The sequence below is a fragment of the Astatotilapia calliptera genome, chromosome 7 (genome assembly GCF_900246225.1).
Source record: "Astatotilapia calliptera chromosome 7, fAstCal1.2, whole genome shotgun sequence".
Classification (NCBI taxonomy): Eukaryota; Metazoa; Chordata; class Actinopteri; order Cichliformes; family Cichlidae; genus Astatotilapia; species Astatotilapia calliptera.
This window is the reverse complement of record NC_039308.1, coordinates 7,440,091-7,456,991: the sequence shown is the minus strand read 5'-3', so window position 1 is coordinate 7,456,991 and position 16,901 is coordinate 7,440,091. Positions and strand designations below refer to the sequence as shown.

Here is a 16,901-nt window from a genome sequence, read left to right as displayed (position 1 = left end):
TTTTTAACTTGAGAGAGGCATGAGTGATGTTATAAGAGTTTGAGTTTCTTTTTCTTTCAGTTTAAAACACATAAGTACATACACTTGGTACACCGGTTTACTCTTTGACTTTATTAAAACAAACGGTGTATTTGAGTTTGAATTTCAGTAATTGTATGTTGATATGGTAATTTAGTTTTATGTTAGGTGAAGGAGATGTCTATCTCTGCGTCTTGCAGGATCGAAAGTGAAAGTTGAAGGTTGTGATGTGAATGCTGTGAGTACTCGATTTGAATGATTCTGTGTGAGGTGTACAAAATACTAAATAATAATAACACTATGAAAGTTGATAGTAGAGTGAGTGCAAGGTGATGTGTGAACAGAGGAAGTCTGAGAGAGAAGTGTGTGCGTAGGCAAAATGCAGAGTGTGTGCGTGAAATAAGGGAGTATTGTTTTTTACATCAAGGTTTAGTAGAACTAAAGTAGAACGTTACAAACAAACAGATAAATAAAGTAAAATGAAGAGAGAAAATAACTGACAATTACATTAATGAATAGAAAACACACATACACAAAGTGCCATATGTGAAATTATTCTAGGAAGGAGTCAGAATTGAGATAGCTTATTATAGAGATAGTTTAACATAAGATGCAATGAAGGAAGCAGCTTACATTCCTTTAATTCCCAGAGCCAGTGTGTTCCCTCCCCTGCCCACTTGGGCCCCGTATCAGGCGAGTATGGAAGGCTGGATAGCCCATGACGGGTAAGATCCCACCTCGAAACCCTGGGACAACCTAAGGCAGGCACAGTCACGAATACTCTCGGACCTGACGGGTAAGACCGCTGGGCTAGGGTGGAGGTGGAAAGTGGCAAGTGGAGCCCTACCTTCTGGCTGAGGACAAGGAATGCTGCTATTTAACGTAGGAAATCAGAATTTGGGTTAGTAAAGTTGGGGAGGAGAAAATTGACTGTTTAAAGGCAAAATTATGAAGGAGTCTGACACACTGTAAAAGCACCATGTGCAAATTCACACACACAAACAGGAAATGCATTAAACTTATAAAGACAAGACAAGCTCATGGAGTTTAATGCATAGACACTGATTAAACCTGGCTAAGAACACAAACATAGGCAATGAAGAACAGCTTGCTATTTTGTATGAATGATACAATGGTGTGAATGTTTAATAAAATACATTTGAGTTTGTAATTGAGGAATAGAATAAGCCATATGACAAAGGGAGTTATGAAAACGAAAAAGGGATTAAAGTAGTTTTAAAAAAAGAGTGACTTAGGAGTGCTCTCGTACTGAGTGATCAACACTAGTGATCACTGTTGGAAGAAATAAAATGATTTAATGAGTTGGGAATGTTTAAACATATGTTTCTGTTGTTACAGCTTCTTGAGAGATGATTCAGTATGCAAATTAGCTGGAGTGTGTGGTGACGAAAGAACTTCCTGAGTGTGTGTGTGACTGTGACTTTCAGGAAGAGGAAGCATAGCAGAGACGAGAAGTGCAGATTGGGGTAGGAAATTTATAGTTTAGTGATTATATGATGTCGTAAGGGGGTTTTATGCTGAATTGAAGTATGTTATAGAGCATAAGGGGGTGATTTTTGTGTGCAAATTGAGTGGTTTTAATGAGACTTTTGGTGTATTGAGGAGGTGAAATTATGTGGTGGCAAGATTTGTGTGTTTAAGGTTGTTGTGGTGATGGGTTGATTCTGTCAGGTAGGTTGTTGTTGTTGTTTTGTTTTTAATAGAGGGAGTTTTAGGAAACATGGACATGTCTAAAAAAATTGGGCCCATTATTTTGTAACAGTGCACTTAAAGAAAACCTGTCAGGTGATTTTGTTTTGTTTTTATGAGCTAACAATCAGCTCTATTTTTCATTTCTGTTTTAAGCAGGCCTGCAACAGTGAATAACGGCGCTGAAAATTCTCGGGAGGAGCAAATATAAGGGGGCTTTCCAGATTACAATTGGCTGAGGAGAGCTACCTGTGGGGACTGATCAAGGTCGTAAGTCCCTGTAAAAAGGATTTTATGCGAGTCAATCCAGTCCAAAAGCATGAAGAAATATTTTCCTATGGAAAATAAAAATGACGGAGCTCATTTTGCTGAGGGTGGAGAATCTGACGCGGGAAGCTCCACCATTAGCAAATACATGGTGTGACTGCATGTGAGTGAATGTGAGACTGTATGTGAGTGAGGATGAATTAATGTGGACAAACAATTTGCTTTTACCAGAAAAATTTCTGTTTTGCTTTGTTGACTGGGGTTAGATTATGAGATTATAGTATATTGTTGGGAGAATGCCAAATGCTAAAAGGGAAATATTTTTTGATGTAACTCAGTTACCATTACTTGTAGAAACACATGACTGATAACTGTTCTGTTTTAAGTTTATTTTTATGACATAGATTGGATCATGAGTGGGGAAAACTGAGCAGTTTTAAGTTTTGTATAGTATCTTGACACATGAAATGTATCAAGATAAAGGGGGGTTTAGGGTTTAATAATTTAATTGTTTAATAATTTAGGATCATTTTAGGACCTTTTGGGTTTTTGATCATTTGGATATGGTAAAACTGAAACTGGTATTTTTAAGTTAAGGTTAAAGGATTAAAAGTGAACTTGTCACGGTTTGCGAGGCAAGCCGTGTGGAGTTGTAGAAAAGGACCCAAAAGGCGGCAGCTCTGGTGCAGGTGAATATTTATTTACAACGGTGGGCACAAAACAGCACTGGTGGAAAAACAAGAAACCGGAAAACTGGGTAAGCTAATAACACAAACCAGAAACAAGGATGCAGGGAGGTCCGGGGAAATACACACAGAGAACACAGGGAGATTACACACAGGTGGAGAACACAGGTGACACTGATAAACATAACGAGACAGGGCAGGAGTGAACACAACATTACGCATACTGACGAGAGACTGTCAAAGTAAAACAGGAAGTACACAGAGGTTCAGACAGGAGGAGAAAAAGCACGGGGAGAACACAGACATAACAGGCTGGGGGAAACATGGAATAAACACAAAGAGAGACGAGAGCTCATAAATACACAGAGGGGCACAAGGGGGTAAGAGTCACAAAGGGAAAAACACTTAGGGAACACCACAACAGGACACCTCAGAAAACCTGGCCTAAATAAGGAGCGAAAATACAAGGAACCAAGAATACTGGGCCAACATGGCCCAGGACCATGACAGAACTGAATCTTGTTTAGAAGATACAATGCCGGTTTTTCAAAGCTGTGAATAATTCTTAGAGGGAAAATTAGTGAGGGTTGAAGGGGTAGAACAGCTTTGATTTCTTTTTGATTTCTAGAAGTAGTGGTTATAATGTAGGCTTACACATACAGATATTACATAGGAGGTATTTTTAGGATAAAAGGGGGAGCTTATAAATAGAAATGATTTTTATACATATTGCATTTTGTGCTTTTAAAGGAGTTGTGGCTCAAATTTGTCTCTGGAGGGTCACGAGCCTTTGGCTAGCGCTATGATTAGCCAATCTACTGTGAGGATAATATGAGTTCATGAAGGATTGCACACGCTTACAGACACAGAGTTAAGAAACACACATGACAGTATTGATTCCAGGCAAAAGGCCTTAAATTCATTTAGCTTTTAACTGAACTTAAAGAAGGACCAAAGAGGAAGGAAAGCATATATTTTGGTTAAGTCTGATAAACTAGAATTAGGAGGTATTGTTACATTAAAAGGAGCAAAATGAAATAAAAAGGCTATACCGAAACAGGTGATAACATAGGAAATGTGAGGTTTTAAAATGAAGTTAGTGTTAACACATAGGAGTTGTTTCAAGGCAGCATTTAGTTATGATGAAATGTATACAGGAGTAATTGCTTATATGCTTGAACTTAATTGATTAAAGTGGTTGTTTTCTTTTGGAGTAGATTAACTTGCAGCAGCGACAATTTGTGCACAGGATGTTGATGATCAGATAAGGGAAAATAGAGCGAGCAACCGGACGTGAAACCAGCGCTTAAAGGGATTTTAAAGTGATGAGTAACGTTGAAGAGTATACATAAATACAAGTCAATAAGTTAAGAGCATAATTAGGATCATGCTTTTAATTAAAGAGTCCCAGATAGGATAAGTTAGGGAGATGCAAGAAAAGGTGTTTTGTTTCCTTTGCAGAAGACTGATCTCGGCGACCACAGGAGGGGCGAGGATCCTGGAGATCTCGAGGTTCGAGACCACCAGAGAAGGGTCTGCGTGAGGACACAATGTATTGTGACCTCTGGTGTTCCAGAGGTCAAAAGGGGGAGTGTCGAGGAGGGAAATTATTTTACTGCTATTGTTAAATAATTGTCATTGCATTAATAATATAATTTGCAGCATGGATATTGCATTCCAAGGTTTAAACAGTGTCTCTTTCAGAAAGACTGAGTTGCAGGCTGACAGGAAGTTGTATGCAGAAGTGAAACCAGGAAGTTATTTTGAGCCGCAGGCTAAGACGAGACTTTAACAATGTAACAGATAGCTTTAAGAAGGCCTTAAGATCAGATCATTTTATATTAAGGTTTTAGTAGAGGTTCTTGATTAAAACATTTATTTAGTAGAAGACATACACATAGTCTCAGTGAGCTTCTGGTCTGGTAAAAGGTCAGAAGTGCAACAGGTGAATTGAGAAAGAGCATGTGAGGTCAACACACACACACACACACACTTTAAATTAGATTTATTTAGAGGAAGAGGTTAGTTATGTTTGGTTGTAACTACAAAATTGTCTCGGTAAAAGAGGAACCGTTTCTTGTTGTCTCGACAAGAAAGAGGAACAATTCATTTTAAGATAAGAACGGAAAGTACCAAGCCATGAAAATAGGAGATGATTTTCTGGGTGAAAAGTCATGATGATGTTGATCTGATCTATGTATAAAATGTGTCTGTGACGTATGAAGGGGCGTCAGTAAACAAACCCTGATGCTATAAAATATCTGTTCATGCTTTGATTAAGTTGAAGACTACTGGCTGTCTGCGTACAGAGTGTCTTCCCACGCGTGTATTCATTAAAATCATCGTTTGACTTCACCCGGCCGGATTGGTGTGGTTATTCTTCGATCACCTCTTGTACCCTTCCTCAATAATGAATCTTAACATGACTTAACCAGTGGCTTAGGACCAGCAAAAAAAACTTGTTGAGCCAGTTGACTGGCTGCTGGTGCGTTCAGGCCAGTAATGGTTTCCAACATGTCCAGATATCACCCAGAGTTCACCTGTGAATCAAAAAGCTAAATCAGTAATCTCTAATATTGTTTTTTGTTGCTGCCAGTTGAAAGTAAAACAAGAGTTTGTTTTTTTTTTTTTTTTTTAGTGGAGTGGAAAACTCAGCAGCGTTAGGCTGTGTATCTATGAGCTCATGTTCACAGCAACAGACACGAGTAATGTCAGTGTTCTGGTCTTACTCTGAGAGAGAAGAGCATGTGCATATATCAGAGGTCTCAGACTGCTCCTGTGTGAGTTGCGCCTGGTGTTAAATGAGTCTTCTTTGTCTGTCCTCTCCCTCAGGTGCAGCCGTACGCTTCAAACCAGAGCAGCAAAGAATGGAACGGCAACTATGGGCCTCTGCGGCCGCACGCCTACATTCCCCCTACTGTCCACACGCACACCTTCAGCCCCACACACACCTCAGCCGCCCCCCACACTCTGCTGTCCTACCCTCCCAGCGGCCCACTCACCACCGCCCACCATCCCCACCCCATCCTGCCTTCTCGCCCACCTCCTCCCCCTCTCCTCCAGCATGGCTACGGTCTTTCCCACCCCCAAGGAGGCGCTATAGTTCACCAGGTGACCCTGAGCATCAGCGCCCACCCTCACCACCCTGGACACCCCGCTCCCCACCCTCACAGGCTCCTCCCTTCCCCAACCATCCACCCGCACCACCAGCCTGGATACGCCGCCCACCCCCACCAGTTCAAGCCTCCCTTCCCTCCTCCACCACCCCCTCCTCACCCTTACATGGCCTCCCCAGCCGCCTACACAGGCTTCCCTCTGAGCCCCACCAAGCTCAGCCACCACCCCCAGTTCTCTTATATCTGAGGAGCAGGGCGGGGCCACAGCAGTACCTTCTGGTCAGGAAGGGCCACGGGAAGTGGACAGGGGCATCAACCTGGGCCGGGAGAGCTAGCAGCAGAGCACAAAATGGACGCATGTAATGATGAAGATGAGCAAGAAGAAGATGGGAAGATGGAAAACAACGTATCATAGCAGACAGAGTAAGAAAAAAAGTAACAATGCCGAAGATGACGTTAAAGTTCGGAGGACAAAGAAATTCCCAGCCTGTAATCCCGATTCATTGATTATGTTTTGATTGTCGGAGCATCTTGAGCTCTGAAAGACTCTCCGTGAAATCGACTAACAGAAGTAATAATAGATTAGAACCGCAAAGCTTTAAAGAGAGCGCAACGGGAGTGAATGAATTCATATGACAATAAGGAAATTTTAATTAAGAATGTGTCCTTTGCATGTTACCTCCCATCAGTGGTTGTTTTTCAGAGAGTATGATCTAATTCACGGCTGGAAATCAGTAGTTGTTGCTGTCAGGCGGCCCAGCCTCTCTCCCCCTTTATCCTTATTGCCTTGTAGCATGTACAAGCCGGTCAGATTGTGTTTGTTAAGCCATCCCAGTGTGTATCGATGACCGCTGATAGCCCCCCACCCCCTCTTTGTTTCGGGCAGACTGTACTGCTGCCCTCTCTTAGTGCCTTAAAACGAGTGTCTCTGACGTTACTTCAGGAGCTTATACAGTAGATTGTACATTTAAATAGTCTTGCAGCACTTAACCTACAGAGTTTAAATAAGATGGGCTTATTGGATACATATGAGGTTAATCCTTGTTTTCATGTTATAATATTGGCAAACGTTGGACTTGGGTGTGCTTTCTAAGTCAGAGTATGGATTTCTTTTAGCTAGAGGCTGCACACATAGGGCTTTGACTGAATGAGCTTTTTATGTACATAAAGAGTGATTTGATATTTTGATAATCGTTTTCTATTCACTATAATACTTAATTCACAACAGTATTGTCACTGTTTACTGTAACTGCAATACAATCTAGATAGACTCTGGGTTGCTGTGTTTTTATTATTTGGCATTTAGGCTAGACTTGCATTAATGCATTTTACGTTCTAGATTTTGGGAGTGGCATAGACTTTAAAAAAACATGAATTTTTATGTTTTTACTTTAAACTGCTTTTCAGTGTTTGAAATAACCTATCAACTTACAGTATCAGTGCTGGGCTATCGAGTATTAGAGTTATAATCGTTTGAAATTATTCATGTGAGGCAAACCTTTTTTTTTTTCTTTTTTTTTTTTTGGTCCATGTATTGAAGCCTGTTGTCAGTTTTGATACATTCCTTCAGGGTGGATGCATAGCCTTGATTTGTGTGTTTCTAGTGTTTTTCGACTTTCTTTTCCCCCCACCGTGTAGTAGAGCTGTGTCTTTACCCGTCATATCAGCTGGTATTTTACTCCAATCAGCACCAAAGACAGTTTGTTTTTAATAATTACTGAAGCATGGTCGACGATATTTCTCTCTTTTTCACTTCCAGCATACTTGTTGCGGTTGTCAACATTGGAATATATTGTGAGATCTCTATTTTGAGTGTTTTGGTTGAGGTTTTATTATTATTATTATTATTATTTTCTGAGCTGTGTTTGGCAAATTGTTTTTTGGAATGTATTAGATAATAAGCTGCTATGTACTGATTATCTGCCACTTCGTAGCTGTGAATTTCGAGGATTAATCTCATTCTAGCCTGCATTCTCGTTCCTATATTGTAGTTCTGACAGCTAGATACAATAGAAGTGGGGTTTATTTTGATCCTAGAGTATATTGAATGCTACTCTATATGATAGTGCCTCTGTATATTGGCTTTGTTGTTTTGAAGTGATTGTAAACTGCTGTAATGGAAGTTATGAGTTTTCCTTTTCTCCCCCCCCCTTTTTTTTTTTTTTTTTTTTTTTTTTTTTTAAATTCAGTGCTTTTTGGTGTGTGTGTGTGTGTGTGTGTGTGTGTTTTGTGCGTATGTATTTAGCATCAGTATTTCAAACGTAGGCTGGATTCACTCTTTGATTCTGTGTGCTGTTGACGTATTATCGTTTTCTTCTTATTTGCGTTATCGGACTGTATTCGCAATTCTTCGTACTGTACAACTAGTGCCTTTCTTCATACAAATGGCTGAGAGATGATGTCTCGCATCAATATCAAAGCAGTCACGCGTTAAGACTAGTTTTCTTTCTAACGGGATCAGATCCTGTTTTCACAAAAAAAGAAGAAGAAAAAAATCCAAAGTTTGTTTGTTAGACCGACATGACGTCTAAAAACAATCTCTCTTTTCACAGAATCCTAAGAAGGTTCAAGTCAGGGAATGTTTCATCGTGCTCACCGTACTTGTGCAGTACTCCAGAACATAGGGCCTGAACATACACAAATGCAAAGCTTTACTCTCAAACAGTGAATGTATTTGTGGAACTCGACATCTGTTTGTGGTTTTCAAATGTTGTTGCGTTTCTGTTGGCTGCACAGCTTCTTTTTTTTTTTTTCTTGCTTTTTTTTGTGATTGGGATGTTGATATGCAGCTATTACCATAGGCAGACATCATGTGTTTCAGTCAGGGGCTCCTTCAAAAGGCTTTATCTATCAATTAATATTCAAAGGTTTAGCTCCAAAGTTATCCCACCCTGATCTGCTTATTGTATTACATCATATGGGTTTTTGCTATGTTGCTTAATTAATGGGTGTATCCTGTTTGGTTTTTTTGTCTACTATTCTACCGCGTTGATGAATTTTAAGTGATGCGCGATGGTGCGCAGTTTGGCTTGGAGTGCAACTGCACCGTAACATGTACTCCACTCCAAGGAAAATCAGTTTTTAAATCCTGCGGCGTGCAGCCCCTGTGTGTATTCTTTGTCAGCCACGCACAGGTGATGAGATGTACCAAATTCAGCAACATCGCACGCCACAACCCCCCCCTCTCCATTTGAGGTTAACAATCTCAAAGGCACTAGAGGGGTTGCACAGCCCAGGATCCAAAAGCACTCGGTGCTCAGCATCCTCGAGCAGGCCTGAGGACTGCTCGGACACCAATAAAACACAAGGGGAAAGCTGAAATTTCTGTGACAGAGTTCCTCCTATAGGCATTGTAACTAACGAGTCCCTCTTATTAAAAACAAAACCAAAAAAGCAATAATCCAAAAATGGCTCCACTCTTAACACTAAAATTTGGACCCCCAGGCCTGCCGTTATTGGCGCTATATCAAAGCTACCAAACATCCTCTCAATGTCTCATATGGACTGAAAAATAAGCAGTGTGAACACATGAATTTTTGTATGGCACCTATGAAATTATCGGGTAAACATTTGTTGTACTTGGACACAATTATGTAGACATGATTGCTAAATTGAATCTGTTACTGTTCTAAATGTGTAGATTTGTGTGGCTTTGATTTTTCATTTTGGTTTTATTTTTTATCTTAAATGCTACACTTGTGTGACATGTAGCAACTGCACTGTGCAATATACATCAATTTGAGGACTGGGGAAATGATAATTGTTTGGTTGTAATTATGTGTGTCTTACCAGTTTGCAGTCGTTTTCCTGCCCCTCGCCCCTCCTCTAGTTCTCAGTGAGTTTCAGTGTGACCAAGCCGTATATACTTTGTCACAAAAAGCGGGTTCCTTCTTGGTGACTCTTATTGGTGAGTGTCAAATTATGAAATGATGGTGTACCATGTCAAGATTCACTTGGAATTAAAAAAAGATCTTTTGCTTCAGTCTGTGTCTGCCTCTGATTGTACACTGATGATTCGTGAAAGTTTATTTAAAGGGATTAAAACACGAAATGTGTTTGTTGGGATCTTATTAAAGTGGACCCATTGTGTTCATTTCTAGTTCCATATTTTTATCCCTGAACTGTACTACAAAGGCTTGGCCTGACTGACAATATTCCTCATTTCTCCTATACTGGCCTTTGTGCTCCCTCTTGGCTCATCCAGTGTCTGAAATCAGTGCAGAGCAATACTGCAGCATTGATCCAATACCAATTCAACACAGGGCCAGTATTTCCAGTGCTGATTCTGATACTTTACACCAATTATGTAGGGGAGAGCAGTGTGTTGTGATTTATCAGATCATCATTAGTTTGCAAATTCTGAACACATTTGATTAAATCACAGATTTTCATGTATCTTAAAAATGGGTGTTTTGGAGGAAGGAAGGTTCAGGGTTTCAGTAGTCGTCATCATGGGCTCATCCGATTAGAATGAAAATAAGCAGTCATCAATCATTTGCAGGTTTTGTTGTTTTATTGTATAACGGATAAAGGAAAGAAAGACACACATGGACTGCTCTCTCTAAAAAGGACAAAGTATGATTTAAGTAACTCAAATGATACATGAACTCAGGAGACTCAAAGAGAAACTCACCTCAGCTGCCGCCCCATGTGGGAGTGAAGAAAGAGTGAGGGGTAGGTGAGTGCAGTCCTTATATAACGAGTGACAGGTGAGTGCGATTAAGGCCAAGCACCACACCCAATCAAAGGTGAGGAAAAGAAACAAGGTGCATCTGGTGAAGTGAATGTGCTGAAAGGTGAGCCTTTACAACAGCCGCCCCCATATTTCTACTGAGAAATATGTTCAAAGGATTAAAGATGCTCTTTTTCACGAAGCGGGGGCAGAGGAATCAGACATGCTACAGGTCTAATATAGGTTCAGGGGGTCGACCTAGAGGTCGACAATGCAGGCCAGACAGTTCAGGGGGCCGACCATGTAGCCAGCGGTTGCGGCAAAGCAGGTCCAAATGCCAACCGCGTGGGATGCAGCGGCAGGCCCAGACCTGCAGACCGTTGGGCAGTTTTGCAGGTGCTGGGGGCAATGTACGGGGCTTGGCAGAGGCAGGACCAAGTGATGCAGGAGCAGGCAGCGCCCTGACCACTGGCGGAATGGCAGCCACAGGCGGTGGAACTGGTGATAGTGGCACTGCCGGTGACGACATAGGTACTGCTGATGGTAGAGTATGAGGTGGCTGAATGAATTCAGAGCCATCAGCGGACACAAGGATGTGCTGGAGCGGTTCTCCTGAACCTGAACTGGAAGATGTGAACAAACATTGGGCATGCGTGGAACTGCTCTGGGGTTGGAAGTCTGTGATTGGACCTTGGAGTGTCCATCCTAAGCGGGTTTTGACTGCTGCAGGAGATCCAAATGGTCCATGTCTAACTGGTGCAATAGGCGTAATAAGGTGGGTATGATCAGAGCCTATGAGCAGTAGTGGAGCTGCTTTGTTAATGAAGGTTAATAGGATACCTTGAAGATGCTTGTATCGCCGTTGAAGAGAGGATACGGGGTAGGTGTGGTCTGAAAGTGCTAAGTGACTTGTAGCGAAGGCATTATTAATTGTGTAAGTTTTCTCTGGATGTGCGATGGGAGAAATCTGGAAACTTACACAAGAACCTTGAATGGTTTCAACTTCTTGATGGACAGTTCTGAGTGATAATTTTTCAGCTTTCCCAGTTAGGTGGAGATGCTTAGCTGCAGATGTCAGAAGCATGGTACGTTGGGAGCCATCATCAAGTATTGCATATGTTTCCAGGGTTCTTTTGCCATTACGCAGGAGCACTTTCACAACCTTTAATAGTACACTAGGACAATCGCTAGGTCTATCAAAGTACAGTGTCCTCACTACAGGATTAGTTTCAGTTCTAGGTCTCTGATTCACCTCACATAGGATCTGTAGATGTCTTTCCATGCAGGTGGCACATGCTTTCCTCAGATCACACTTCGCAGCCTGATGAGTTCTAGCACAACGCCAGCACCGTTTGTTTCTCTTTATCCAGTTTATTTTCTCATCCTTTGTCTTGTTAATGAACTCAGGGCACTTGCTAATGTGGTGTTCAGGTGAGCAGCAATATGCACATCTAGCCTTAGTCATTATGATTGGTTGTGCTGCCTGTACAGGATCGGATGCATTTGTTCCATGTAATATTGTTGTGAGTGGAGAGGTGTACTTATGGGCAGGTCGTGGCTGGTTAAAGGATGAAACAGGACTGTCCTTTCTTGGTTGACACTTGCATTCCATTTGCAACCAGGATGAGAACAAAGGTAAGTCATACATCATATCTCCTTGTTCCCTGTAAATGTGCCGTTTGAAGCGACTGGAATGCTCTGCGGGCAACTTTTCAAGTAGGCGATCGACATGGGAGCCACAATTTAGTTCTGTCTGTCCTTGATCACCCATAGTGGTAAGCAAGCCAACTAAAGCTTGCACACGAAGAGCAAAGTTGTCCAGAGTCCGACCATCACCTGCTCTGATAGGAGGAAGCTCCAGTATATTCCGTAGCTCTTTCAATGCTAGCTGTCTTGGTTGCCCATAACGCTCATCAAGAGCTTTGATGGCTTGAGTGTATGGGTCAGGAGCATAGGAAAAGGAAATAGCTAACCGTTTAGCTTGGTCTACTTTCAGGTGATCAAGAAGGACATGATATTTGAAATGCTCTGTCTCATGAGGGTCAAGCAGGTTAGTAAGGGCCATTCGTAACAGCCTATACTGGATTTCATCTTCTCTGGTAAGGTCTGGGAAAGAAGGACCCTCAAGTTTATACACATGTGTTCTAGTGCTAACAGGGTGACTAGAACTAGCAGTAATGGGTACCGAAGGTTTTTGTGCATGCAAACCATCAGATGTAGCTGGTTGCTGCTTTAAAGGAGGGTGCTGCCTTGGTTCTGGAATGCAAACGAGAGATTGAGCGGGGTCTTCATCTAGAGGAACAGCAGGTTGAACACATGAAATCTGGTGGGGACCTTGCAGTGGCGTGGCCAGGAAATTAAAAGGAGTCTCATCTGGTGTAGGAAAAACTGGTCTAGGCAAACCACTTGAAGGAACTGCAGCATCTAATATTGTTGAATTAGGGAAAGGAGGGCTAGCAGCCAGAACTGCACCAGAGTGACGGCTAACCTGGGGGGGCTGAGAGGGTGATTGACATGTTGCTGGATCAATCACTGGGAACTGCTCATGTTGCTGATGTGTTTGGGGAATGGCTTGTAAACCGCAAACAGAGGATTTGCTTTCATCAGAGACAATGTGAATTGAAGATCTGGAGGAACTGCGAGAATGGGGAGGAGATAACTGAATCATGATTTGCCTAATCTCCCTCATTGTCATCAGGAGTTCCCTCATCACCTCATCTTGATTGGTGGGTAAAGGAGCAGGCGATGTCTCTGGTTGTCTTTCTGACTCTCCATCAGGATCCTGCAGCCCATGTGTGTCTGTGTCACTATGCTGGCATTCTGTTTGACTCTCTGTATCACATCGAGCACTTCTACTTCCAGGATACTGAACGTCATACTGCTGCAGGTGGGCCGGAGGTCGACTATCACGACCGGAACGTCTCAAATCTTCGGTCAATGGCTGCTGTGAATCCATGACGCTGACGCTACTCCGGCTCGGAGGACCATATTTTGGAGGAAGGAAGGTTCAGGGTTTCAGTAGTCGTCATCATGGGCTCATCCGATTAGAATGAAAATAAGCAGTCATCAATCATTTGCAGGTTTTGTTGTTTTATTGTATAACGGATAAAGGAAAGAAAGACACACATGGACTGCTCTCTCTAAAAAGGACAAAGTATGATTTAAGTAACTCAAAATGATACATGAACTCAGGAGACTCAAAGAGAAACTCACCTCAGCTGCCGCCCCATGTGGGAGTGAAGAAAGAGTGAGGGGTAGGTGAGTGCAGTCCTTATATAACGAGTGACAGGTGAGTGCGATTAAGGCCAAGCACCACACCCAATCAAAGGTGAGGAAAAGAAACAAGGTGCATCTGGTGAAGTGAATGTGCTGAAAGGTGAGCCTTTACAACAATGGGTATTTTGGAGACAGGGATGCAAATGGGGCAGGCCCAGGACACGCTGGAGAGATTATATCTCTCGGCTGACCTGTGAACGTCTTGGTGTTCCCGCAGACAAGCTGGAGGAGGTGCCTGGGGATAGGGGGCTTCTCTGCTTAGACCTCTCCCCCGCGACCCAGCTCTGGATAAGTGGAAGAAGATGGATAGTTGGACTGTAAATGTGCCTCTCTCTAGTGAAAGTAATCAAAGTACTGATCCTCCCACACTTGTATCAATCTGATACAATGCCAATGTTGGTATTGATGCTATCAATATTTGTCTTGATCCGCCCACCTCCTTCTGAAACAAAGTGCCTAACACTACATTTAACCCTGCTGTTTCTCTGTTGTACGCATTTTTAGTAAGGCATAATTAACAAAAAGGCTTGAGAGATGAAAGGATGCCAAGCTTATATCAGGCCAAAGTCACATGCATTATTTCTTAAATTCTGAAATTAAGTGGTCATCCAATAAAGATCTGGCACTTCATATGTATGCTCATGATACTGTAATTTTTACACAAGCCAAAACTGCTGATGATGCAGCCCATCAGCTTTCATTGGCATTGCATGATTTACAAAAATGGTGACTCATGCCTTAAGGTAAAAAAAGACCATATCATTGTTTTTTAGTAAACTTGCTGCCTGTTGCAAAGCTATGTATTCCTCACTGAAGAGTCCTTTTTTTTTTCTCAGGCATGGAATAAAAATGTTCTGCAACTCAATACAAGTCAAAGAGTTAAAGGAAGGTAATGTTACAGCCTACCTTTGGCCTTTTCGGGGGGTTTCGGCTTGGACTTTGGGCAGGTGCAGTGACTGCAGGCCCAGGAATTGCACCATATACGCATGGGAACCATTGTCTGCTATAGATTATATCAGACAGATACTTTCTTTCGTTATTGAAAGTCTGATCATTCTACTTAGGGTGCTGATCCAGAAACTGGTGCTTTCAAGATTAAAATAAAAAGAATAGCACCTGAACCTCTTGCTTTAAAGAACATTACAGGTGATCACGCGCGGTGAGTTACAGCCAATAAGGAGTCACGCAGTTTTTGTGTGCATGTCTGTGCACGTGGTCATTTATTATAGCTTTGTTTTGTCTTCACAGAGTGGTTTTATCATTCATTCAGCCCACCACCCACTCTTTTTATTCATTTATTTATTTTAGCTTTTTAAAATGCTGATGGAAACACAACATTTGGCAGGTTCCCCCAACTACTTTTACTTTGAAAGAAGGCCCGGAAGTTTTATTTTTTGCCTGCAGTAGTCCACAAGTCACATCGCTGCTTGGTGCCAGAATAATTATGATGATGCACTAACCAAAAATGAAACTCAATGCTTCACAGTCCAGTTGCCTCCATATGAGAACAGCCCTTTAAGGTTAAACATTCAAATCTCAGACACGGATTCCCTGTCAGAATAAATGTTTCAAGCTTTCTGTTAACCTGTCACCAAATTTACATTTTGAACATTTGATTTGATTGTTCAGGTTTAGCCAGCAAAATCTATAGATTTTGCATCTCTATCATAGATAACATGGCTGAAAGTCAAGATCTTTGGTCCTGAAAAATGTTCCCCAAGTGACTCCTGAAAAACAGCAGCACAGAGAAACTTTCAGCACCTTTAGCAGCAGTAAGTTGAAGCAGTGGTTTTTTGTATGATTTCATTACTGTTTCACATCACTGTGGAGGAATTTCGGCCCACTCTTCTTTACAGTGTTTCTTCAGTTTATTGAAGTTTGGGTGTATTTGTTTATGCACATCTCTCTCTTACGGTTGCACCAAAGGATTTCCATCAAGTTGAACCAGTGGCAGATGACAAACCAACCGACACACCTGAGTCACTCACTTTCTTAAATGCACTCAGTCTCACTGGCTCTGTTTATTACTAATCACTGTGTAACTGCTGTAAATTGACAGTAACTGCCATGTCCTTATAAATGTTTATTGGATTAACCACACGTATACAGACTGTATATGACTACCAACTCTCTCCAGCCATGTTGATGTATTACCCATATACATCAGACACAATCAGACTATGCTTACAGGATGTGATGTTACATGTTATTATTTGATGTTATTGGAATCATCATGAATGGGTGGTGATTTCTATAACTTTGTGTATATAATTTGGCATTTCTTACTGATGTAGGCCAAAACTAAATAGATAGTACCATTTCATTTATTTTAAAGGTTTATTTGCAAGACACAAAAACAGACAAAACAGAAAGTTCCAAATGTATTGTGCATGAATTCAAACGTGGCGCTAGAGCCAAGTGCAGATGTGCGTCACAAGTTAATCTGGCTGTAGGCTATGGCACATGGCCACAGGTGGAGCTAGATGACTCGACTCCATTTGAATGCACACAAAGTAAACTGCACGCTTTAGTTGTGCAGCGAAAACGCTGAAATTGGAGTAATAAAACGTAAGAGGGGAACGATAACGAAGACAAGACTCTCCCGATCGTTTACTCTTGCTGCCCCGTGAGCACCATCGGCGTGGTGTTAATTGTTTGCCGTTTTCGCGATCGCCTCCTGCATGACAATATCACCAGGTAAACTCGCGACATTTTTAAACATTTTATTGTTCAAGAGCAACAAGACTGACGGAGTGTTCCCTCTAAGCTGCGCGCGTGCGCAATTGCGCACTGCTGGCACGATCTCTGCGCACAGAAAATCTGCGTTGCGCACAAAAAAAATCTAACCTGAATTGAAATTAAAATGAATATGTTAACAATTCTGTTTTGCAGTGTTAGTCGGTAAGTGACTGGCTGCTCCCTTATGGGATTAGCACGATGCCTCCTTATCCCATAGTCCGGCCAATAATGCGATTCACATTAGTATATATTCAGCTAATCAACGTGGTTTACAGGCTATGACAGGCAGCGTCCTTATGTGCCGACACCGGTGTTTTAGCTAGCAAAGCGGCGTGGCTGATGTGGAGTGAAGCCACGTTAATGACAACGTGTACAACCACTGGAGATGTGAGCAGGACAGACGGAAAAAGTGTGGAC

General features: G+C 41.9%; 2 protein-coding genes across 4 annotated transcripts in view; one reads left to right on the top strand and one right to left on the bottom strand.

The window, feature by feature from the left end:
* Window positions 1-7,952, top strand: part of hipk3a (homeodomain interacting protein kinase 3a) — a 38,163-nt gene extending 30,211 nt beyond the window's left edge. For both annotated transcript variants that reach the window (XM_026172781.1, XM_026172782.1), the window contains exon 18: window positions 5,514-7,952. In XM_026172781.1, coding sequence (XP_026028566.1) covers window positions 5,514-6,044 — 531 coding nt within the window. In that variant the 3' untranslated portion in view covers window positions 6,045-7,952. The remainder of the gene's footprint in view (window positions 1-5,513) is intronic.
* Window positions 7,953-8,537: 585 nt separating this feature from the next.
* On the bottom strand, window positions 8,538-14,276 carry LOC113025243 (uncharacterized). 2 transcript variants are annotated; one of them, XR_003272775.1, is made up of 3 exons: window positions 13,683-14,276; window positions 10,431-13,609; window positions 8,538-10,358 (listed from the first exon to the last, which is right to left on the bottom strand). XR_003272775.1 is itself a non-coding variant. In XM_026172780.1 (2 exons), the coding sequence occupies exon 2, from the start codon at window positions 13,423-13,425 to the stop codon at window positions 10,696-10,698; it is 2,730 nt and encodes a 909-aa protein (XP_026028565.1). In that variant the 5' UTR covers window positions 13,426-13,609; window positions 13,683-14,276; the 3' UTR covers window positions 10,367-10,695. The 2 variants fall into 2 exon arrangements, 1 of the variants encoding a protein (XP_026028565.1); XM_026172780.1 differs by lacking the exon at window positions 8,538-10,358 and having other exon boundaries at window positions 10,367-13,609.
* Between the last annotated feature and the right edge of the window lie 2,625 nt (window positions 14,277-16,901).

What these genes read in the sequence shown, in the direction of transcription:
- LOC113025243 (XM_026172780.1), bottom strand. Translation starts at nt 13,425, where the DNA reads ATGGATTCACAGCAGCCATTGACCGAAGATTTGAGACGTTCCGGTCGT.